This window comes from Sinocyclocheilus anshuiensis, unplaced genomic scaffold, assembly GCF_001515605.1.
Source record: "Sinocyclocheilus anshuiensis isolate Anshui unplaced genomic scaffold, SAMN03320099.WGS_v1.1 scaffold1906, whole genome shotgun sequence".
Taxonomy (NCBI): Eukaryota; Metazoa; Chordata; class Actinopteri; order Cypriniformes; family Cyprinidae; genus Sinocyclocheilus; species Sinocyclocheilus anshuiensis.
In genome coordinates, this window is record NW_015546187.1 from 646,440 (window position 1) to 670,790 (window position 24,351).

At 37.3% G+C, this 24,351-nt stretch overlaps 1 protein-coding gene across 1 annotated transcript in view; it reads right to left on the reverse strand.

Annotated features, from left to right (window-relative positions):
* Window positions 1–24,351, reverse strand: part of LOC107701399 (clathrin heavy chain 1) — a 36,140-nt gene that overhangs the window by 10,207 nt on the left and 1,582 nt on the right. Inside the window, exons 2-29 of the mRNA XM_016503396.1 lie at window positions 23,195–23,402; window positions 19,925–20,193; window positions 19,634–19,795; window positions 19,407–19,520; window positions 19,137–19,310; window positions 15,220–15,417; window positions 14,929–15,129; window positions 13,088–13,240; window positions 12,369–12,491; window positions 12,081–12,218; window positions 11,821–11,985; window positions 11,469–11,649; window positions 10,181–10,344; window positions 9,950–10,075; window positions 9,696–9,838; window positions 8,863–9,097; window positions 8,596–8,718; window positions 8,052–8,197; window positions 7,775–7,958; window positions 7,454–7,646; window positions 7,181–7,338; window positions 6,621–6,785; window positions 6,342–6,449; window positions 5,020–5,187; window positions 1,464–1,613; window positions 1,209–1,340; window positions 1,019–1,129; window positions 758–928 (exon numbers count right to left, since the gene is read on the reverse strand). Coding sequence (XP_016358882.1) covers window positions 758–928; window positions 1,019–1,129; window positions 1,209–1,340; window positions 1,464–1,613; window positions 5,020–5,187; window positions 6,342–6,449; window positions 6,621–6,785; window positions 7,181–7,338; window positions 7,454–7,646; window positions 7,775–7,958; window positions 8,052–8,197; window positions 8,596–8,718; window positions 8,863–9,097; window positions 9,696–9,838; window positions 9,950–10,075; window positions 10,181–10,344; window positions 11,469–11,649; window positions 11,821–11,985; window positions 12,081–12,218; window positions 12,369–12,491; window positions 13,088–13,240; window positions 14,929–15,129; window positions 15,220–15,417; window positions 19,137–19,310; window positions 19,407–19,520; window positions 19,634–19,795; window positions 19,925–20,193; window positions 23,195–23,402 — 4,563 coding nt within the window. The remainder of the gene's footprint in view (window positions 1–757; window positions 929–1,018; window positions 1,130–1,208; window positions 1,341–1,463; window positions 1,614–5,019; window positions 5,188–6,341; window positions 6,450–6,620; window positions 6,786–7,180; window positions 7,339–7,453; window positions 7,647–7,774; window positions 7,959–8,051; window positions 8,198–8,595; window positions 8,719–8,862; window positions 9,098–9,695; window positions 9,839–9,949; window positions 10,076–10,180; window positions 10,345–11,468; window positions 11,650–11,820; window positions 11,986–12,080; window positions 12,219–12,368; window positions 12,492–13,087; window positions 13,241–14,928; window positions 15,130–15,219; window positions 15,418–19,136; window positions 19,311–19,406; window positions 19,521–19,633; window positions 19,796–19,924; window positions 20,194–23,194; window positions 23,403–24,351) is intronic.

Sequence of the window (24,351 nt, forward strand, 5' to 3'; positions counted from 1 at the left end):
TATATATATATATATATATATATATATATATTAGATTAATACAAGTTAAATTACATTAAAATAAGTTATTTTATAAATGCAAGACATTTTATACATTTATAAGCAAATAAATTACTAAATAAATCTGATTAAAATAAATAAGAATTAGATTAAAATAAAATTTGATAATGTAAGTAATAATAAATGAGTAAAACAAAAAAATTTGACTACGTAGGAAAAATAAATTACAATAAAATAAGAAAAAATACGATAAAAAATACATTAGATCAATAAGTAAATAAATGGGTAAAATTTATTTATAATGTTTAGATCAAAATAAATAAATAAAATAAAATTAAAATAAATATAAGAAAAAATACGATAAAAAATACATTAGATCAATAAGTAAATAAATGGGTAAAATTTATTTATGTTTAGATCAAAATAAATATATAAAATAAAATTAAAATAAATCATTTTTATAAAATGTAAAGCTAAAATGTGATTAAAATGCTACTATAGCGTACTGTGATGACTAGAAAAAGATAAACATATATAACATTTATTTTTAATATCTTGGATTTATTTATAATATACATTTTTTACAGTATAAATTCTATCAATTCTTCTTTTTTTTTTTATAAAAACAAAAACTATATTGACACCTTTTAAATTTTAGCATGGGAGTCCCTCACATAAGGATGATCATATTTGGGATCCCTGGCATCTAAAATATTTAAAAGCCCTGGTATAAGAGACGGTTGGCTGAAGGTGAGACCTTGTAGAGTTTGTCTTTCTTGCAGAGCTCCACGCTCTGCTTCCAGCGGTTGTTGCCTTTGAACAGGTAGGCGGCGATTCGCCTGAACTCGATGAGTTCGTGCTTCTCCAGGCTCTGAGCCAGAGATATGTTGTCGAAGTTATCGTAGGCATCAATGGATGTGCGCAGAGCCTGTGGGAAAAAAAAGAAAAGACAATAGATCGCAAAGCTGCCAACCAAGAAAACCAAGGCTGGTTCCAAAATGGTGCATTTGATATATACCTGATAATCCTCCTCCGTGATGAAGAGATTATTTAGTGCCTCATTTACAGCCTTGTTGTTGTGGTTCTGTACAGATCTCAGGTATGGTTTCACCAACGACAATTGTTTGACCTGAAAACAACAAATCAAAACATTTGGTTAAAACAGCCAAACGGTGGCTGGAATGGTAAGCGGAAGTCACACACAGTACCTTGCTGAAGAAGTTGACGGCACGAGTGTGGTCGAGACGTGGGGACAGTACGATCAACAGGTCGTTCAGTAACAGCGGTTTGAACTCCAGGTAGAACTGGGTGGCTTTGTAATACAGCTCAACGTTAGCAACCTGCAACAAGAGTTAACAGAAAAGCTTAAATTGGATTAAAAAAATACAACCTCTTCAGTCCAAACGAGTGAACAAAGTTTGACGAAGTCCTAAACCCTAAGTATGAGTAAAAGGTGACAATACCTTGGTTATGATGTCCTTGAACTGGCTCTCCTTCCAGGCATCTGAAGGATGGTTCATCATGGTGATGATGGCGTTGTCAAACTCCTCATACTTATCATACAGGAAGACTAGCTCTGCCCACAGGTGAGCCTGCTCTGCTGCCCTCAAAACCTGAACAGATGCATGAAATATTTCATCAATTTGTTCCATCAACCAATACATGGAGATGAACCACTGTGCATATATAGGGTTTGCTATTTTAATGATAATTAGTTTGGACAAAATATAATAGGGGTGCCCCCGATCAGGATTTGAGGCCGATCACAGAAAGCAGTATCTGCCGATACGATCACCGATACCGATCTTTTTAAATACTTATTTTTATCATGTAGAATTATTTATAGTAATACTCCAATCAGGAATTTTAGATATTTATTCAGGGTCTGAATTTTATTTCTGAAAATGGGGGGAATTTCCCTCTTACAGGTGACTCTTGTGAGAGGGGATTTTTTTAATTTGAGGGGTGGAGGGAGCATTTTTTAGACATTTTTCAAAAATATATATTTTTCTCACCTAAATGTTCAATCATGCAGTACATTTTTGTTTTTACACTCGTGCAATTGTTGCACAATACCTTACACACAGCACAACACAGTTGCTCAAGCAAGTGGCAAAACATTTAATATACTTTTCTTACATTATCACAAACACTCTAAATTAAAACTTACCACTGACAGAAACAGTCAGCTCTACTGCCTTTTTTTGCATTTAAATCTTTATTACAAGCAATCCTGCGGGGTTCGTAAAGAACTTTGTTTTCCTACCTCCACCAGTGCCATCTATTATTGCCTTGTTTATCTAAAAGTGCTCTTTTCCTTTAAACCTAGCCAAAAAGCCGCAAGTGTTGACTGTGAAACACAGTAGACTTTAATTTGATAAATTTATGGTGTACTTACTACATTTTCGTTTTCATATTTACCGCATACAATGCGCTGTCACTTTAATTCAGCGCGTGCAGCAAACTCGGTGTGGAATCTATCGCTGCACTGCTGCAGACCACTCCTGGCACGCAATGCCAGACCGCAACCGTGTGCAGTGTGAACGCTTTAATTCGTTAACATGATCGCAAAAAGAATACGCACCACAAACAGAGTAATGGGGACCTGGCGTTATGTGTGTGCACTGCGAGTGTGCAGGAGCGCTCAGTCTCCAGAAGAGCACGCGAGCGCTGAATGCTTAAAGTCCCTGTAAAAGCAATATTAAATATGTGTTCTGAGTTTGTCACACCACAGAAAAATGTATTATTAACCACTCAGCCAAATTTGAATGATGAAAAAATCCGCCAAGTAAATAACATAAGTGATCAAAATCTTGAAAAAATGGGCGGTATCCTCTGCTCTCAAACGCTGGGGGCATGTCCGCTTTTTGCGCTGAAACCACACAAGCACACAAGTTAACTTACACTCAATGGTGAGCACGTACTGCCGACGATGGCACCAGTTGTCGGCGGGATGGGAGAATGAAGGCCGAGGTGGGAAATAGTTGGTTCGGCCCCATTTACCAGTAACAGCGGATTATCAGTGAATCCCAGTTGTCTCCGATGAAAGTTTATAAATTTATCCGGTGTAAAATGATCACTGCAGAGGCGGGTTTTGGTGGTGATCCTCAGCTCTCCATCAAGGTGGCTCTTCACAAAATTAATCCAACTCTTTTTGATATAATCATTATTAGGAAATTTAAATAAGGGCACCGAGCTGTTTTGTATGTTATCGCAACCAGGAAATACGCATTTCAGTGACAAAGGCATAGCTAGCTAGCTGTGTGTGTGTAGGCTGTGTGTTACTAACGGTACTAACTCGCGATTGAGCGTGTGAACTGATGCGAATGTGCTCTAGTTATAGTGTTAGGGGAGGAGCCATGGCTCGGGGGCTCCAGTGCGTCATCGAACCCCCTTTTTAGCACCACCCAGTACTACATAGTTCACAGTCTTTGTAATGTGTTTCAGCAATACATTTGTAACATTTATAATGCATTCAGAAACAATTCTCAGAATTGACTTTACAGGGACTTTAAGGAGCCCCGACCAAGTATTGAGTGCATAAATGAACATACTTTAAAGAACTTGAACTTCTCTGTTTTGCAAATCCTTTTTTTGATTGATCTTAGGAAATATTCTAATATTTTGAGATACTGGATTTTTGACATTCATGAGCTGCAAGCTCTAATCATCAAAATTAAAACAAAAACACTTTTGAAATGTTTTACTTTACATGTAATGAATCTAGAATATATGAATAGTGCAGACTCGATGTGATTTTAAGCCATTTGCGCATTTTGAGAGGGAGAAAGAGAGTGCGCGGTGATTCACTCACGCTGTTTGTGAAATTACGTCTCACAGAAAGTTTTCAAATTACTTTATACATTATTTAATGAAGAAACATGAATTGTACCTCACCTTCAGCATCATAATTATTTTACCCGTGCCGGACCGAGACGGAGACAGTGCCGCTGCATGTCGTGCCAAACCTCTCACGGCAGGCGCGTTATTAGCTTGAGATCGGTTTATGATATCGGCCTTTATAAAGATAGGGCTGTCGCGATAACCGCAATATCGCAATACCGCGCTATTGATGAGCAAACCACAGAGGAATGCAAGAAACGCAGCAAACGCGATTTTTGCGTTTTCTTTTTTCGTAAGGTTATGCCCTTCTCGTTTTACACTTCATGAATGTGGACTGAATATTAAACAAGTTAGTAATGATAATATAATGTGTACCATGCTGATTTGTACAGCGGCTCCGTAGATTTGCACTTAACAAGCCTAAACAGACAGTGAATGAGAGAGAGATCGACTGAGCGCGTGCGATTACTTGCGTCTGTCCTCCTGGCCGAGTCAAATATATTTGTGAAAATAGGTTGTCATGTCCAAGGAAAGCGAAATCTGTCTTAGCACCAACGCATAGCTGGTCAGCTGAGCCTTCTAAAGTGGCGCTCAAAGTTAAAATGATTTCAAGTGTGTTTCATTACGTCTCTCTTTGAATGAATGAATCAGCGTTTTTGAAGATGTAGTTGAATGAACGGTTTAAAGACTCACTCAAAGACGGTCCCTTTCCACCACCTTGTGGGGCAACAATGTAACTGCACTGACTGACAGCCTGTCTAGAACGCGCGCAGGTGGACATATCAATAGAAAGTCTCTTGTCCAGTCAGATTAGAAGATCAGATTACAACTTTTCGACGACCTGAAAAAGACGTCTTTTCACCTTTCACTTTTCAACCAAATTTTAACGTTGTTTAGACGTCTGGCATTTACGTCTTTTCGACGTCTTTTCAACGAGTTTTTGCTGAGTGGGATATGTGTGTGTGTGTGGCGATAATACCGCATACCGCGCTATTGAGCCACTCAAAATTACCGCAAAGGAAATTCCCTCACCGCGACAGCCCTATATAGAGACCGTTGATCAAACATCCCAAAGCGATTATCGGCCGATAGTGATCGGTAGCCGATCAATCGGAGCACCCCCAAAATATAAGAACTCCATTTTCATCAATCAATATAAATTTGAAGCAGACAGACCTTGGGAATGTTGACTCTGGACCAGAAGAGCTCCAGGTGCTCCCTCATCTTCTGTGGTTTGAATTTGGAGTAGAGGATGGCCAGTTCTGTGAACATGCCCATGTGAGCGCGCTCCAGCCCCAGCGCCGCCTCCAGCATGGTGATCAGCTCCTCGAAATAGCCACGGTCCTGATGGAGAAACAGCAAATATCAGTGCTGCTGGACTCCAAGATGGACAGACACACTAAGGAGGTTCTTCTTAAATCATGAATTTAATTCCGATTTTGAGTTGTTTGTGATAATTGGTTCATTTTAAAAGAGTCCTATCTGGACAACAATAATTACTATTATTTTCTATATACTTGACTCTGCTTTGTTTGTAATCCTATAGTAGGATTTTATGTTTATAAATGCAATAATTATTAAACTCACAAAGAACAATTTCTAGTCAAAGAAATATTGCAAAATGTAGTGCAATTATATCACACTATCAACTACTATTTTATAGTAAATTAGGGCTGTCACTAACGATTATTTTGGTAATTGAGTAATCGGTTGATTATTCTGACAATTAATCAAGTAATCGGATAATTATAATTATTTTTTAGTGGTAATAAAAATTAACAATAGCCTTTAAAATTACTTAAAATACAGATATAATAGCAATGAGGCAATAATTAGTTCAAATAAAGTATCAAAAGCAAGTAATCAAAGATTTATTGAACAAAACTGTTAAAATACATAATGTATTATAAACAATAAAACTAATGTACACTACGCATTTTAACAAATGCCTGCAGAGGGTGCCAACGCCCTGACGACTGTTTTCACACTTTACTGAGATGATGACAGTTCGTGTGGAGCAGCATTTACTGTTAACGGAGCTGCACTGACACACACTTACGTAACCCACCATGTAAATAATGAAAGAACACATCTTAAACCTGCATCGCATATACTTATTTAATTGAAGCGCAGCATTTGTGAATTCACGAACAGCATTATGCTTTATTATGATTTTTAAATAGGTTAAATATATAAGGCAGCCATGGAAAACGGTCTAATAATGCATTACATGGATTCTCGTCTGTGAACGTCGCCACTTCCTGTATTTTGTCTGTTACTCGACACTGGCAAAATGCAGTCGAAGAATTTTTAAAATTGAGTACGAATTGAATCGAGGAATTGTGACAGCCCTATAGTAAATATTACATCTTAAAATTTAAATCCACTATAGAATTATAAGGATTATGAATATTTTCACAACTTTTCATGATTGTGGGAACCCTTTTAATATCTCAGGCTATGAAAACGCCGTCAAAACTAAAATAAATCATTCTCACCTGGTAGTAGTTGATGAGCTCCTCAAGTTCATCAGCATGAACGACAATATGCAATCCACACATCTGAGCCAGACGAAACTCCTTCCCATCAACACAGGCAAAGCAAACCTACAAGCAGGCAACATCTTTGTCACAATGTAAACAGAATATATAGAGGCAAAACAACATATAGAGGCAAAACAAACGGGATTAAAGCTACTCACATAAACACAACAAGGTAACCTGCAACTTAAAATGGCTTCTGTAACTGTACAAAAGAACAAGAATGTATAACCAGACCTCTTTCCAGGTCCTTGTGCTGTTGGCTTTGCGGGCCCCATCGACAGCAGCCTGATACTCGCCAAGATGCACCAGAGTCGAGGCGAGACGGCCAAAGTTGGATACATTGTTATAAAGTAGTTTGGCTGCATCGTACATCTTCTCATCATAGCATCGGTCACCAACCTAGACAGAAAAAAGCAAAATAAGTTCAGACATTAATCGATCAGACATTTACAAAAAACACTGCAGGAATTTGTAATTTGTTTAACTAAACAGCAATATTTAATAGCTTAAAACTTATTTAATTTAACTTTTTATTTAATTTCCAAGGGCTTTTTTTTATATTTTCATCCTTTTATGTAAAATACTTCCGTTTATGTATTTATTTTACATCTAAATATATCCAAATACAGCAAATATTGAAAATGGCAAAAATACATTTATGAAAATAAAAAAAGAATTCATTTTGGGGGAACTGTCATCCATTTATTTTATTTCTTGGATATCTGCTCTTTCGGTGGCAAATTTTGCCCCATTAATTTCTAACCAAGCACTTAGCCAAAGTAGGAGACTCATACTTGTTGAATGTGTGCGTTGTTTGGCCCATTGATAAACTCCTCCAGTTCAGCCAGACGATTAGTCTTGGCCAGTGCAAAGATCAGCTCTGTCTCTACATACGATTCACGGGCCTTCTTACGAGCCATCTGTAGAAACTTGACCAGATCCTCCCAGTTTCCTGAGAAGAAAACAACGATAATCTCACTACTAGACCATTTCCCATATTTATAAACATCTCAACTTGGAACGTTTTAGATTTAGTCAAGAATCAGGCACTTTTTATTGGTTCTTACCGCTTTGGGCTGCAGCTTGTCCCACTTCCATGTAGGCCGAGGGGTCGTCAGCTTTGATGTAAGAGTCAATGGCCTCTTTCACCAGCCCCTTCTGCAGTTGTGCTTTAGCCAGCTGACTCCACACGGCCGGTTCATTACAGCGCTCAGCAAACTCATAGGCCCGGTCCAGATTTCCAATGTGCTCGATAAGAACCTACAGCCAAGGACAACAAATTATTTGAGATCGCAAAAACAGGTAAAAGAAACTAAGGGCAGGAACAACTCTATGCTTAAACACTCATATAGAATATATTAAGATGATATTTGGGAGATAAGCTGCACCTGCACTGCTGACGTGTTCACATCGAACTTCCTGAAGATCGCAAAAGCCTCCTCGAAGAGCTCATTGCTAATGGCAATGTTAGCGATGTCTGGGGCGTCATAGTTGTCGAGGCGGTTGATGTACTCCATGACACGAGTGCGGTCAGCTTTGATGGCCGTCAGGATCAGGAGGTTCTGCAAGTTCCTGGGACACGAATAATGGAAAAGCAAATGTTTAACAACCTAAAATCATTTATGGAAATCAGTTTATGTTCTGTCACCGCTCAGATGAAATGACCTGTGTTCGCTAAAAACGGAGTTGTCCAAAACAATCTTCTCCAGAAGTTCAATGAGTTCATTGGGTAGGTCAGCAGTCATGAAAGCTTTGACAGTAACAGACACTTCCTCAGGGTCCTGGGTCTCAGAAAGGGCAGTTTGAACAACCTGTGGTGGGTGGGAACATAAGCTGTATTTAATTTCTATGTTTTTGTATATTATAACTTATTTATATTATAACTCATCAACGTACTTGAAGTCAACATGAAATTAAAATTTGCCCCATTTTCTTTCCTAAAGCATTGGCATGGTATTTCTAGCCTTCAAAAACAACAGGTTGAAACAATGTTCCTTTTCTGATGACATCACCAATTCCTACTTTTTTAGCTCCTCCCCTTCAACCATTTGGTTACATTCTAGTATGTAACACCAATTTTTCCACATCATTTTCAAAAGATTTTTTTTTTCAAGTTAGGCCATTCTACTGGGAAACGTAAAATTAAGGAACTAAAATGGGCTGCAAATAAAGCTTCATGTTGACTTGTATGTTATTTTCTAATTTGCACCTGGTCGATTAGGGGTCTCCTGTAAGGGTTGCTTTCCAGAAGCACACTAGCCCACAGCTCGGGGTCCTTACGACGCACAAGGTATCGGGACAGACTCTTGAAGAGCGAGTTCTCATTGCAAACCTGTGAAGGTGAAAGAAAAAAAAACAGTTATAGCAATTTCCCTCCATTTTAGGAACTGGATTTGTCAATAAACACTCAAAAAAAAATCTCTTAAAATATTCTGCTGCAACAAACAGCTAAAACAAAAGCACCACTGTTCCTTACATGGATGAGCTCTTGGTCACACTGTCCTCTCTCATAAGCCACACAGGCCAGATGGGGGTCCCTCTTCTCGCAGTACTTGCCCACCACACGGCTGTCATAGTAGGGGTTCTCTCGGAGGAAGCGCTCAGGGTTGTTGTTGCTGTCGATGTAGATCTTAGCCAGGGCATTATGGGTAGCAGGTTCCTCACAGCCCTCGTGGATACGGGCCTCCAACCATGGCAGAAGCAGCTTCAGTCTGTCAAAGAGATCAAAATAGTCAATTTTAGACCAATGCAAACCAGAATCAGACTAATTTTAGCCAAATCAGACCACAACAATATAAAACACTATTACCTGCCAATGATTATAGATATTTGACAATATTTGAATTATCTGCACATAATTGTACTAATTTAGCAGATTAACAACAGAAGTGTTATTTATACATTTAGACCACCATTTAAAAGTGTTCATTCTCAAGTTACCATTCTAATATGATGATTTGATTCTTATTTAATTTATTCATTATTTCTTAAATATTACCTATGTATCGGTCTAAACGGTGTAAACTGTTACTGTCACTTTTGATCAATTGAAAGCATCTTTGCTGAATAACAATATTAATTTCTTAAAGAACAAACAAACAAAAAAGTAATAAACCACAAACTTTTAGGCAGTAGTGTAAATTGTACATTATTTAGGTGTATATTCAAAAATGACTTGTCAATGGATCACAACAACAAAACACTTTCTATATTTACATGAACATTGTGTTAAATATTTTACTTATTTAGAACAATTAAAATTGCATCATGACTCAGTTTATCTGCATTATATTGGCCAACAGTACGCACCGGTTTCTTTTCTCCACCTCGGCCACAAGCTCATCAGTAGAGAACTGGCCTCTGACCACCAGAATGAGGTTCTTAATGACGTCCTCAGAGCAGTCCACGTCCAGCAGCCCTCCAATCACCACGGGTAAACGGCTGGGGTTCACCTGACAAAACCAGTTAATCGCTCAATCAGCCACTGCTACAGAAACGCCACACCGAGAGCAGAGATGATCACTTGAGAATCACAAGAGTTGCGGCAATCATGTCTCAAGTACCTTCTGAACATAGATCTCGATGTACTTCTGCAGGTTGTTGCGGTACAAGTAGAGCACAAGGTCATGGACAAAGTCAAAGCGGTCACACACAATGATGAGGGGCAGCTGGTCAGTCAGTTTTGCTTCCTGTTAAAGACAAGGTAAATTGTTCTTAATAGCATAATGAACTTTTTCATTTCAAGATGCTTGTTAAAAGCCTAAACAAATTCAAGAGCCCTTCAGGAGTCATACCTTGAGGAAATTCTTTACACGCTCAGGATCGTAACAGTTGCTCTCTCTGCAGATTCTCTCCACTTCTTTGATTTGACCAGTTTTACAAGCAGCCTGGATATATTTGAAGTGAACCTCTGGATCCTGGCTGAAGTTCACAATGGAGCCCAGGAAGTAGAACAAACCTGCAGGCCACACGAACACATATGCTCATGAGATTGTATTCATTTCCATGATTTAGTTCAAACGGAAATCAAGTAATCAATTTAAAACAACTGTATTAAACTATACTGGTATCGGGCATGATACTACACTCCTGTACTTGTACTCGTAAAAATGCTCTGATACCAAAAGACAATACACCACACAGCGTGTGAACAGAGCTGTGTCCAGATAAAGCATCACTGACAACAGAACAAACAGAGAGTAGAATGGATTTATTAGAGATTAAGGATGTCTATGAAGTACATGTAGGCTATGTATTTAATATAGCTAACGTTAAACATTCAATATTCATGCCTGTATAGCAGATGTGCGCGAGCTGATAAGCAAAGCACGCCAAGTGGATTGAGCACGCGGCGGCACAGATGCGCGAGCTTGTCGAGCGAATATCCCTTTCTGACAGACATCACTGGAAAGTTTGCAGTTCAGTCAGATGTGTCAAAACTAAAGCAAGTGAGTAAACCAATGCAAAAGACAAGTTACTAGAGTTATTTGTCGGTAAAAAGAAAGAGAGAGTCAGAGAGTGCGCACTTCTGTTGCATGATCTTGACTGCTGTTTGCTCATTTAGCACACGCATCATTTGGATTAAAACTAAATTGTAAATATGAAACAAACAAAAATTAAAGGGTACCCAATATTTTTAAAACATTACAAATGCAAAGAAAATAAAAGTATCATATCGGCGAGTACCAAAAATGAAAGCATCGGTATCGGACTCGTTATGAAAAAAGTGGTATCGGTGCATCCCTAGTTTAAACTTTTTTCAGGTAAGTGTCCATGTGGCACTTCATTGTAAAAACAGTAATGCACTATTATTAAAATTATCTGGACAAGTCAGACCAAATACACAAATATGGAGGTACACACTGAATGTTGTTAAAAAAAAAAAGAAAAAAAAAAGATAAAATACTTGTATAGTTCACCTTCCGTTGCCGGTCCCCACTGACTGCCATAGAATGAAAAAAAAAACACTATTCAAGTCAATGGGGACCAACTGAAGGTGATCTATCCCTTAAAGCTATATTGCCCTGCCCTAATTTCAGGAAAATCAATTATGGTGCACTGAAAGTGTTTCAGCATTCTTACCCTCAAAGCTCTTGAAGGACTCAAAGAGCTCTGTTAGCGCCTGGGTGGAGAGCTGCTCGTGATACTTGGAGGCCACCTGGACGCAGATCTGGAGGTTCTGCCTGATGTTAGCAGAAAGCATGGCTCTCAGACACTCCAGAGAGTCCTCCACCGACAGAGCGCCGAAGAAGTTCACCAGCCACTGCAACCAGAGCACAACATATTACCACATCAATCAGAGCAGAAGCACCAAAATACTGATGGCCATGAACACAACTATCAACATTTAAGAGTCTTATTCCATTCAAATAAATGCAAATGAATGATACAGTAACATTGAGTGCAAAAGTTGAAGCAAATTGTGGGATATAACCTCTGGATTGAGCAGATGGGTGTGGACCACGGCCCGTTTGATGTCATACAGGTCAGTGTAGTGCTCCAGAGCTCTCTGTAGAAGACCTGCCTTCTCACACAGCTGAGCCACATGGGCCCGGTCGTAGTGAGTGAACATCTGGTTCCCCAGGATGGCATCTGCCACCTGAATAGGGCAAAAAAAAGACCATGTTATGATACAAAACTTTGCAAAATAGGAAAGTAAGGGAGGTGCGTGGTGCTGATGTTTGTAGTGAGCACCTGTGGGGCATGCATCAAGTTCATCTCCAACAGACGAGTCTGCAAAGGACCTTCAGTGGGGCGGTTGTTCTTCAGGGCATCCAACAGGAAAGAAGTGCACTGCTGGATCAGGTTATACTCCATAAACACATCCACAATCTGTAGAATAAGCAAAAAACATTAGCAAATTCATTTGTTGTTAAAAGTTCCCCTACTTTATCATCAGAAATGCTTTCATCCAGTCCAAATTTGTATAAAATAAAATAAATACAAGATATACAACTGAGGAAATACAAAACACTATTAGACCTGAGTGATGTCAGCCAGAGGTTCCTCATCCTGAACGAGCATTTGGGAGAACTGCAGGCCTTGTTCTGGACTGATCCGCATGACGTTCCTCAACAGGAAGATCCAGTCTGGAGTGTAGCCAACCTGCACACAGATGGCCATGCATTAGAGGATGGAGCTTAAATATTAAATCTCTCAAACAAATAGAGCCGTTTACAGAGCAGTGTGAAATTTAGTGCCAGGTAGGGATATCAAATTTTCATGTTGCGATTAATTGCTAATGCTTTTATCACAGTATACGGTATTATCACGATATTGAAATTTAGTTGCAAAAAAGCGTTGTCATAATCCAGTATAACAGGTTTAATAACTTTTTTCTTATAACAAAAAATAACTGAACATTTAAATACAATAAAGCAATACTGCTGTCGGAGAGTGAATGTGCGCTTTCATCCAGAGCGTCTCACACACGCTCCACCATGCGCTTCTCATCCGTGCTTGTTTACATCAGAGAGCGCATGCGTCTTTAACGCAGCATACAGCAGTGTTGTGCATTGTGACCAGTTGGTGGGAAAAGTATTCTTAAAATGCATTCAAAATTCCGAATAATTTGTAATAAATAATTATCACGGTATTTTGAAGTGCCCACGATAACAATATCGTGCATATTCATTATCGTGATATCTCGCATTACCGAATACCGGCAAATCTTTAGTGCAAGGAAACACATTTAAACTCACCTTTTTCGCATACAGTACAATTTTCTGGAACTGCCCGGTCTCTGCGAAACACTGGATCACTTTGTTGGGAACGTTGGCCCTTAGATAAACACTAAGTGCAAGAGTTGGATCCACAGACTTCACCAGATCACCCAACTCTTCAGAGCACTCCAGCTGCAGGAAGCAAAAACAGACAGTTTTCATTATGTAACATAATATTAAATAACAAAAATTGCATTAGTCGGAAAGATATAAGGGGTTCCACACTTTTTGACAAATTCATTTCTATGACCTTTCCAGTTGTTCGTGATAAAAGAATACGATTTTAAAAATCATTTTGATTAAGACTGATTAGCTAGTGAATCAGCCTATGTGATACGTTAAAGTGATAGTCCACCACCAAAAATTTAAATCTATCAGAATTTACACACCCTCATATTATTCCAATCCAAACCTTTATGATTGAAACCGTTTCAGGTACCGCTGATTTCCATTATATTTTTATCCATATAACGGAAGTCAACAGGAATCAAAACTGTTTGGCTACTAACATTCTTCAAAATATCTTATTTTACGTCCCGCAGAAGAAATAAGTCATACAGGTTTGGAACAACATGAGGGTGAGTAAATGACACAATTTTCATTTTTGGGTGAACTAACCTCTAAAAAAAGAAATGAAAAGGCATCACTTTTACTCTAAAACAAATAAATATCCAACAGATTAAATATTTTACTGCACAGCATAGCTAGAAAATGTCAATTCTTCAAAGCAATTTCCATGGCTTTTCCATAATTTTATTAATTTCTAGATATGCATCGATCAACCGGCCAGGGACCAGAATTAGTCGATTTTCCGCATGATCGGCCTGGACCGGCGACCAGCCGTTCCGTTTTGATGTCACACTTACGCTCACATCTGCATGTCATCGGCATGGAAGTTCTTCTGTGAGTGAAGAAGACACAAAGTTTGCAATTTGTAATATGTGTAGAGCCCAAGTAAACTGTGGAGGAACCACAGGGCTCGATTAACGCTTGTTTGCGAAAAGCAGATTTTTTAAAGGGGCAAGTGAGAGAGAATTTTACTTGCCCGACCGGACAAGAAGTCTGATTAAAACGTCAATAAGAAAAATAACTAGGGAAGCACTGAAGCTTGGCCACCAAAATTTTTCATGAGAACGTTTCAGATTTTATTGCATTCCGTGTAAATGGCGAATGATGATGTATTTTTTTAACAAATCGAGTACGTTAATGATTCAGTAACCTATTCAATAAAGACAGTCACTTGCCTCGTTTCTGAATGAATCAGCCTTTTGAACGAATCAGCTGAATGAATGACTAAATGACTCAATTTGTATATGCTGTCAATTATAGTTCTTCAAAGAAAACCAGAATCGGAATGAATCAGCCGTTTGAACGAATCAGTTGAATAAATGACTCATATTTGTATATGCTATCAATTATAGTTCTTCAAAGAAAACCAGAATCGGCATAAATCAGTATCAGCAGGTCACACTTTAAAAAAAAAAATCGGAAATCCGAATCTGACAGGAAAATTGCAATCTGTGCATCTCAATTAATTTCCATTTTTTTGTCCATGCTTGAAAAACACAATATTATAATGCTCTGATATTTCCAAGTTTCCATGGCTTTACAAAACCTAGAGCATGTCTATTTTATTTCATACTATTATTGGTTATTTTCCATTATCATTACTAGCAGTTTTTTATTTCTATCCATCCATCTATCTATCTATCCATCTATCTCTTTTGTTATATTGATGCTTTGTTATTTGCCAATTGCCAATAAAGTAATTTTAATTTAATACTACTTTGGGTCACATATTTATTCAGAAGAGGATATACCTTGTCTTCCTTTAGCCATTTCTCCAGGAGCTGTTTGCGGCCTTGCTGCAGGACGGGCCTGCAAAGCTCCAATGACTCAAACTTGTTCAGCTGGCCCTGATCCAGCAGAATCCCAAAGTACTGCAGCAGGGGAGACGTCTGACCGGGCTGGGCAGGAACACTCTGGAACCGACGGATGGTGTCTGACGTGCGCAGGATGCCCTGCAAGAAGCCAACAGCCAATCAGAAACCCCAACATTTGCCTGACTGTGACTAATGAGGTGTCAGGTCATGTGATGCAGTCTGCTGTACCTTTGGTGCATTGGCAGCCACTTTGGCAGCTTCAGAGTAGTTGCCACCAGCAAATAGGTTGTTGAATTTGCGGGCGAAGAGCTCCTCTGCACCTGCCAAGTTGTTGCGGACGGCCATCCTGAGGGCCAGATCAGGATTCTGCAGCACGTTAGTTATGTAAGGGATGATGTTTTCTTCCTCCACGCACACAGAAAGCACCTGAGAAACAATGATAGTGTCAGACACAGAATGTAGACACTGACAGCATAATTCACACTACAAATTAAACAGAATGACACTTTGGGATCCATAATTTCTTTTTAAAATAAATAACTGCTTTCTATTTTAATATATTTTAATGTCATTTATTCCCGTGATGCTAAGCTGAATTTTTAGCATCATTACACCAGTCTTCAGTGTCAAATGATCCTTCAGAAATCATTGTAATATGATTTTGTGTTCAAGAAATATTTATTATTATCAATGTTAAATACAGTTGTGCTGTTATGTGTGATACTGTTTTTCATTAATGAAATATATATATATTAGAGCCCGACCGATATGGGTTTTTTGGGGGCCGATGCCGATACCGATATTAGGGAGTAAAAAAAGACCGATATCGATATATCGGCCGATATTCTTTATGTGTAGGCTATATTATAGTACAGTATAGTCAAAAGTTTGGGCACACTTCCCATTCGTGTGTCCAAACTTTTGACTGGTACTGTATATAGAATACAGTATATAGCCTACATAAACAGAATATATATACATCAACACATTTTTTGCAATGATAACAAATAAATGTGGTGATCAAACACTTATAATGATGTGACAAACATAGGCCTATGTAGTGGAGGCAGGGTATTTAACAATTTAACAATAAACCTTATTATTCAAAACGAGTCGGACATCAGTGCACTTAACAGTAAACTTCACTTCACTTATTATAAATGACTTAACACAAATAGAACAAAATATATATAACCTGAATTAAGAAATTAAACAAGGTAACTGTGTAGGGCAAGCAAGCTACTGCCAAACCAACAGGGGCAGGTTTATGTAGGAAGCACAGCTTTTCCAAATGTAAACATCCAAAATGAATAAATAATAATAATAATGAATAATATTTTTTTCACAAATTCTGTGTTGTGTATTTTCTGGTAATCAAATGAACATGCAGAACATTCGTATTTAAATAAGTATTTTTGCAGTTTAATATTCACAGACAGTCTATATATATATGTACTGACCTGTTTTTGACTTATTCATCAAAAATAAGACAAATTCCATGAAATTCCGCGTTACACAGTAAATTCCGTTTTTATGACTGGATTCCGAGTTTTCCTCATCGTGGAAATCTCTTTGACAGGGAATCTTGACTGTCGTCCAACTAGTGTTAGCTATGAGTAGTTTGAGAGACTCCATCTGCCACACAGACAAACAACAGACAAACACAGCTGCAGGACTTCCTCCAAAACACTTCCTGAGCAGCGTTCCCTCTCCGCGTACGGATTCACGCCGTTCTATACCACAGCAGCGACAGACGGCACGCTAACTATTTCCTGAGCGTCTCCCAGTGACGGCGTTCAAAAGCGCTGCGGTCTGCAGGGATGATGCTGAATGAAAGATGGAAACACCATGAGATCACAGTCCAAACGCTAACCTCAGGAAGATGCTGCTAATGGCCAGGGACCTTTGACCCAGACAGGAACCAGTTTATTTGAATCTCAAAGCAGAGATGTCTGTAAATAAAACGCGCACACTAAAAGCTAAATCTGGTCTCAATTCATTAAAAATATTTTAATAAAAATCATCAGAAAAGTAAAGAATCCTAGCAGAGCTCAAATAAAGCGCTTCAAAACAACAGCACTTCAGTAATCCAATTAACCATACATTCATCATATCATCATGCACTAAGAATTAGAATCATTGTAATGTGACGATCAAATATAGGTGCGGGTGGGTGGCAGGTGGATATTTATATATATATATATTTATTTATTTATTTTATTATTTTATTTTTTTTCCCCTCCAGAATTTATACTTGATACAAATAGATACCTGAAAACTTCAAGAACTATTTGTTTAATTTGTTGTTTTTTTTCTGTTTTTTTAGCAATAAAGGGAAAAACTTCAAAACTTAAACTTCATTTAATTTTTTGAATATTAATTTACTTTCATTTATGAAAGACTGTGTTCAACATTTTAGTTGCTAGTGGTGTAAAAACTCAAATTTCACAGGTATTTATACCAACTGCTGAAATCGTGGCAGCACAACCCTAGTTGCCCATGTTTAATATTCTGTCAGGCTTCACCAGTTCCATAACATATAAGCCAACTCTGATCTCCCTTTCTGTTTATTATGCATCTTTTTAGCATCAGTAATGCTTGTTGTGAAGTTTGTTTGTCTTTCTCAAATAAACAAATCTCTGTGTGCCAACCCATAATCTGTTCCATTACCACATTAGTGCTAAATCTGGCTAATCTCTATTCATGAGCACCTAATAATGCACTGATTGGCTCCAAATGATGCTGATCTGGACCCATGAAGCACCTAAAGCGACCCTCAGGGTAATACATAAATGAATGGGCCGGTATCCCATTATATACTTAAAGTCTGCAGCACGGCCTGTGATAGAGCTGGTCATCAGTCAGCGACTGAAGCAGAGCAAACACACCGCAGACTACAGTAAGAGGATTACAGCAGCCGTCTCTTCCTCCTACTGAGCAGCACATGCTGTTCTCACTATACGTGTCGAGGGATCAACAAACGCTGTTATTTACAGGGATTCCTTCAGCTACAGCATCCTAATGTATTATGGACCACAGACACACAAAGACTGAGGTTAGAATAGCTAATATAGGCAATTAAGTTTAAAACAAAATTTTAAAAAGCAAAAACATAAAATGGGGGGGGGAGGATTTTGATCAAAATATTCATCTTCATATTTTCAACAGGTTTGTTTAACGCAAAGTGAAAACTCCTTAATATTTCCATATCCACAATCAATCAAAAAATTATATATATATATATATATATATATATATATATATTATATTCAACAATATAATAATACATATAAAGCATCACCTACATTTACCTATATTTTTACATTACCTACCTTTAATTTCATTTAAAAATATATAAAATATAGTAATATGAAATGACCTGCAATGAGCAATTTTGAACAATTCAGTTTTGAATCAATTCATGGAAATGATTCAAACTTATCAACTCTAACACATACTGCAGTTTGAAATAGAAATGTTATTAAAACACTGCTTAACTTATGAATCATGAGAAAAAAGATTGTTTATTTGATTATTAACGTCATGCCAGCTTCTTTGGTTATTTTCCTGGCAAAAACCTATTTCCTATTTAAAACCTATTTTTTCAGATAGATAGATAGATACAGTGCACAGCATAAATGAGTACACCCCGTCATTTATGCTGTGCACTGTAGATAGATAATGACATGATCTTTAGGAAACACATTGAAAATTGTGTTGCTTCATTTTATATTGCCAGCTAAATCAAGACAAATACATTGTGAACATTCAATATATCATCCCACTATAGTGTGGACTGACAGTTTTGTGGTTTGATTTTGTGGTTTCTTTAATGAGGAGGGGAAAACAAACGGGAGAGTAACAATGAGCAGGGATCACATTTCTGTGCTCTCTCTGCATATTTAATGACTCTTGGGTCTAAGCTCCAAAATAATTCATCAACTGATGGCATCCTGTTACAGTAGACTTGAGTAGTTGCACAGACTAACTATACGGAAACAAACCCCTGGTGTCTGTCTAGAACTAGCTCAGCTGCTCCATTCAAATGTGCTGACCAAACAAGCCTAAATGTTCAAGCTAAAACAAAGCCAATGCACCACTTTCTTCTTTCTGTCTGCAATAACAGCAGGTAAAGCAGTCGGTACCTGTCCCTTCCGGTTCACGCCAATAATGCCAGATGTGGCTTCATGAGAAGCGGTGACAAAAATGGTCTCTCCACTGATCCTGTTCATGTAGATGCAGGTGCCCATCTCAAGGTCATACAGGTGGATGTAGCCATATTTGGTGATGAGAAAGACAACATCATGCTTGGAGCTTATCTAGAAGACAAGAAAGGAGTGTGTCTTCTACATAAACCTAATGCCCCAACAGACAAATTTTAATAATATTCATTAAATATTCAAAACTACGAATACCTGCATTGCAACCGGAAAATCGTTCTGGGCCTCTGGAGGGAAAAACACATCGACTGCTTTCTTTGGAAAGGGTTGATTACCTGACGGAGGTGTTCCAACTTCAATAATGTGCAACTACAGTGGGGACAAAAATACACGAGTGACATTAAATTTACAACCGTTTCAATGCAAAGACATAATTACTATTTATTTCCACACGGACGTTCATTTAAAAAAAATAACCAGACCTTTCCTCCAGCTTGTCCCCGAACAGCAAAGCAGAAAAGTGTGGATTCCTCAGCATTTCCCTCCATTTTAAACTGAGCAAATCCAGCAGCATGGCCTTCGATCGGTTGCGACACCTTTCTGTCCACTGAGTAAAGTTGCATTGCGCCCACAACACGGTTTTGCTGACAGGAAAAGGTTTAAAAATGGCATTTCAGCAGAAAAACACCACGAACTGTGACATGCATGTTAATGAGAAAAGATCAGGCAATTTTTTGTGCACTAAACATTGCAAATCAAATCGTTATTTGTACCTGTGCAGAAATTCCAATTAGAAGCAGCCATTTCTGTTTGGCATCAGTGCGGTAGTTAATAATTTGACAGCCTGCTAAACTGGAATGCCGGTCAAAGACTTTGATGGGCTGTGAGTCTCCTTCCATACTCCAGTGATAGACCGCATTGTCTGTCACAAGTGCTACGGTATTGAGAGAGATCCACTTCCAAAATGTAACGTCCTCGGTCATGGTGTGGGCCTTCATCTTGCTCTTCATTTCAATGTTGAAAATCTGAAGGGTTTTTGCCGCTGAAATTCAGGAACAGAGGTCACTTGAATAAAACAGAGATGTTTTTTTTTCTTAATGGTGTGATTTAAATTAGTTAACATACAGACATCAAGCGTAATGCTAACAACATGATGTGTATGTTAAATCGTAAGTGTAAAGTAACAACAAAGATATGGACAACATGACAAAGCAGTTACAATGCAAAAGGAACAGCTATAGGACAAACACTGCAAACATTTACAAACATCAAGCCGAGTTTTAATCTGCATTTATTTGGACAATTTTTAGTGGAGTTCTAAATCTAACAAGCTTATCAATTATTAATTAGTTAGGAACTCATGTCTCTACTCTGCACTACAAAAAAATGCAATGCAGATTGTTTAATGTAAAAAAAAAAAAATAATAATTAAAAACCATAATATTATTCTCGCCTGCAATCACATGAATCATCACCTAACCTCAAGTATGTGGGAATACAATTTGCTAAAACATGTATAAACATGTTTAAAAGTTTTAGCCTAAAATGTGGACAGCAATTAGCTAAATCTGCAGAGATGTATTATTCTTTTAATCAAAATACAGTGGCCCCAAAATGCATTGAGACACTTAAAGCCACACTTAATGTATGAATATCACTGCAACAAAAATAAAATAGTAGCATTTGTTTTAAAGAAAATTAGCAGAAGCACACTTTTTAATTAAAACAAATCATTTGATTTAAAATTAAGACAAAGTATTTGGACACTTTATAGTTGTCAAATGTCAGTCGATATTGTGGAAAGTAGATGTCAAACAACCATTAAAAAACAAATTAGTTTTGAGAAAAGCTGAATTATGATTTGTTTGAACATGCTTTTGTTTGCACTCAATTTGATCATTTTCTCTAATGTGACGGCATTCTGACTTTTTAAGTGTCCAAATATTTTTGGGGGTCACTGTATATTTGATTTAATTTCTGTTAACCACTGTTAGTAATTGATAAAAAAAAATAAAAAAAAATCTGGCCTTACATGTAACAATGTCATGAGGGGGACAACACCTAACAATTCTGAATATTACTAACAAATGCATATATTATTGAAACTCAAGGCTTAACAAAATAAATTTCTGCACTCAGTATACCATTCCAAGTTCCAAGTTTGGGGTCAGTAAAAAAATGTTTTTATGTTTTTCCAAAGATGTTTCTTACGCTTATCAATGCTGCATTTATTTATTTAAAATACAGTAAAAATTTTAAAATATTATACCAGTTTAAAATAGCTGTTTTCTATTGTAATGTATTTTGAAATGTAATTTATTCCTGTGATGCAAAGCTGAATTTTCAGCATCATTACTCCAGTCTTCAGTATCACATGATCCTTCAGAAATCATTCTAATAGGCTGATTTGCTGCTCAAGAAACATGTCTTATTTGCATCAATGTTGAAAACAGTTGTACTGCTTAAATATGTATTTTTCAGGTTTCTTTGATAAATAGAAAGTTGAAAAACAAACAGCATTTATTTGAATTAGAAATTTTGTAAAATTATAAATGTCTCTGTTGTGACTTTTCGCTAATTTAATGCATCCTTGCTGAATCAAAGTATTGTTTCCAAAATCACTATAATCATATACAATTCATCACTGCAAATAAGACAATATTCAGGTTATCTCACTACTTTCAAGGTCATAATTCACCTTCTCATTCTTACAGTTGAGTTGCAGAGTGAAATATATCTAGAAAGTTGCCTTGCAAATCTATCAGTTTACAATCATATTACACCTTTGCATTGCATTAACAGTAGGCCTGGGCGATAAAACGGTATCAATATTTATCGACGGTACACCTTCTTCGATAACGATATAAATTCAAATGCAATCTGCGTGATGGGCGATTCGGCTCTTTGTATTAAGCAATGCATAAATACATAATGCTGTTTTGTTCATAATTGTTTATGCAATTTACAAAATTATATTTGATTATATGAGTTAATTTAGACATAATGCAGGTTTTTATAGACATTTATTTCCTTGCATTGACAATTTAAATGTGCTTTTTTTTGCGCCCTCCTGTGGCCTCGGGAGACAAGCCAAAAGTTTCCTTAAAACCTATTCAATCTGCATATAAAACATTAGAAATTAGATATTTGTTAATTTTTTATTGTGTGTTTGACTGTTAAAACAAAAAATATTTGTTGTTTGTCCCTATAAATTGGGTTAATTTAAAAATACATAAAAAATTTCAATAATTATCGATACCGAACTATATGAAACATTATATCGTTGATAAATTTTTTAGCTATATCGCCCAGCCCTAATTAACAGTATACTGCCAAGTGCCAAACCAAAAGAAATTAAATAAAGGAGCTGAATATTGTTGTTTTGTCTAACAACAACAAAATGTATTTAATTTTACACTAAACAAGAAAAAAAAAACAAGCTGTTGCCATGTTACATGCATGTTACACGATCCCAACCCCCTCCTTACATGGCTAACCTATCTATCAACAAAGGCATTCAGATTGACCCCACATTTCACAATTCAAAATCCCACAACTCAGGATAGATGAAATTGAACTCACCGTCTGCAAACATAAGAAAGCAGTAAGAAACAAAAAATAAAAAAGAACAAAAACAAGCAAGAACAGACAAAGCATTTATGACGGCAAGACATTTCCAATGAGCATTTTAAAAGCTATTCTTAACCAAAAAATTACAGCAAGAGGCTTTAATACGTAACGAGACAGAGATGGCTGGGAATATGAACAAACTTGTAGGAATTATGGAGGGTATTATAGAATAATTATGTCATTTGACATCACAAAAGTCATACACTGTTACACTAAACTGTCTCGATGGAAACACAGTCAGCTAAAGATATTGTAGTCATGTTATATATTGAGGGGGTGGGAGGGGGTTGCAGGAACACTCAAACTCATGGAAATTTCTATATTCATGCCAAAAATTATCTTTACATTTCAAAAATCCATGCCTTAATGTGTCCCCCCACTTTTCAAATGTCTTTAATGTCCCTGTGTCTTACCTTTAAGCGCAATGACTTTGCTGGCTGGGTTCATGATGGCACTGTCTGCAGAGATGGGCCTGCGGATGGGCGTATTTGGATCGCTCATGTCGATGATCACCACCTGGGCCTGTTCGCCCACCTTCTCCCGGATGCAGATGAACTTATCCGACTCCATCGTGAGGGTGCTAAACCCAATGTTCGCTGGGTTTATGCCCAGGTTTTGAAGCTGTAAGAGGTGGACAGGCATTATCTACCATTGTTAGATACAGAACTAGTATTTTTTTATTTCGGCATCAAAATGCTGTCTAGCTTGGCTTTATTTTTTAATACACTGCCTGGAGGTCATAAATGTGTCTGCTGCAAGTCTATTTCAATGTTTATGGGACGTTTTGAAATAAAAAAAATAGGGATCTATGGGCACAATCTCACAAGCCCCATCATCCTCCCCCACTGTGATGCACCTGTGCAATGACACAATACACTGTAATGACTCAAGTCAGGCCGGTTCATTACATTAATACTCCAGCAACTGGAATTTAAGTCATGAAAACAACAAATATCCATGAATTAGCATTCAAATCTTATTTATCCATCTATGTATCACACATTAATGTTGATAAACACCATCTATACATATATACACTATCCTAAATGTTAGATTATTTAAAGGGACAGTTCACTAAAAATGTTAGGCAGAGTGGCAGCATCAGTCAGCACCGACTTTCACTGCATTTTTTTTAAACTAGGGCTGGTTTGACAATATCAAATAATTGATTTTACTCCATCTTTATTTTGATGAATCGATGTTTATTCTTAAGTTCCAAAATCAACCATGTAGTCTGTTTTCATTTGATGTGTTTTCAAAACAATAAGCTTTGTGCTTTATTTATGATATGAAAAAGTCTCAGCTCAAATTCTGTCCATTTTATCATGAAATTCAAGTACTAAATGTCATTTTGATGCCCTTTAATGTGGCAACACAGCGCGCATCTCTTCCTCTTTACTACTAGTTATAGCATGAAAAAACATGAATGAACATCAGAAGGTATGTTGAAAGAAACAGTACCATAATTTGTTTCACGTCTCATCGCTTAGTGTTTCGACCGTGAAAAGACGTCAATAAAACCGCTTGTAAACAATGTCAAATAACATTTACCTCAGGAAAGCCATTTAAT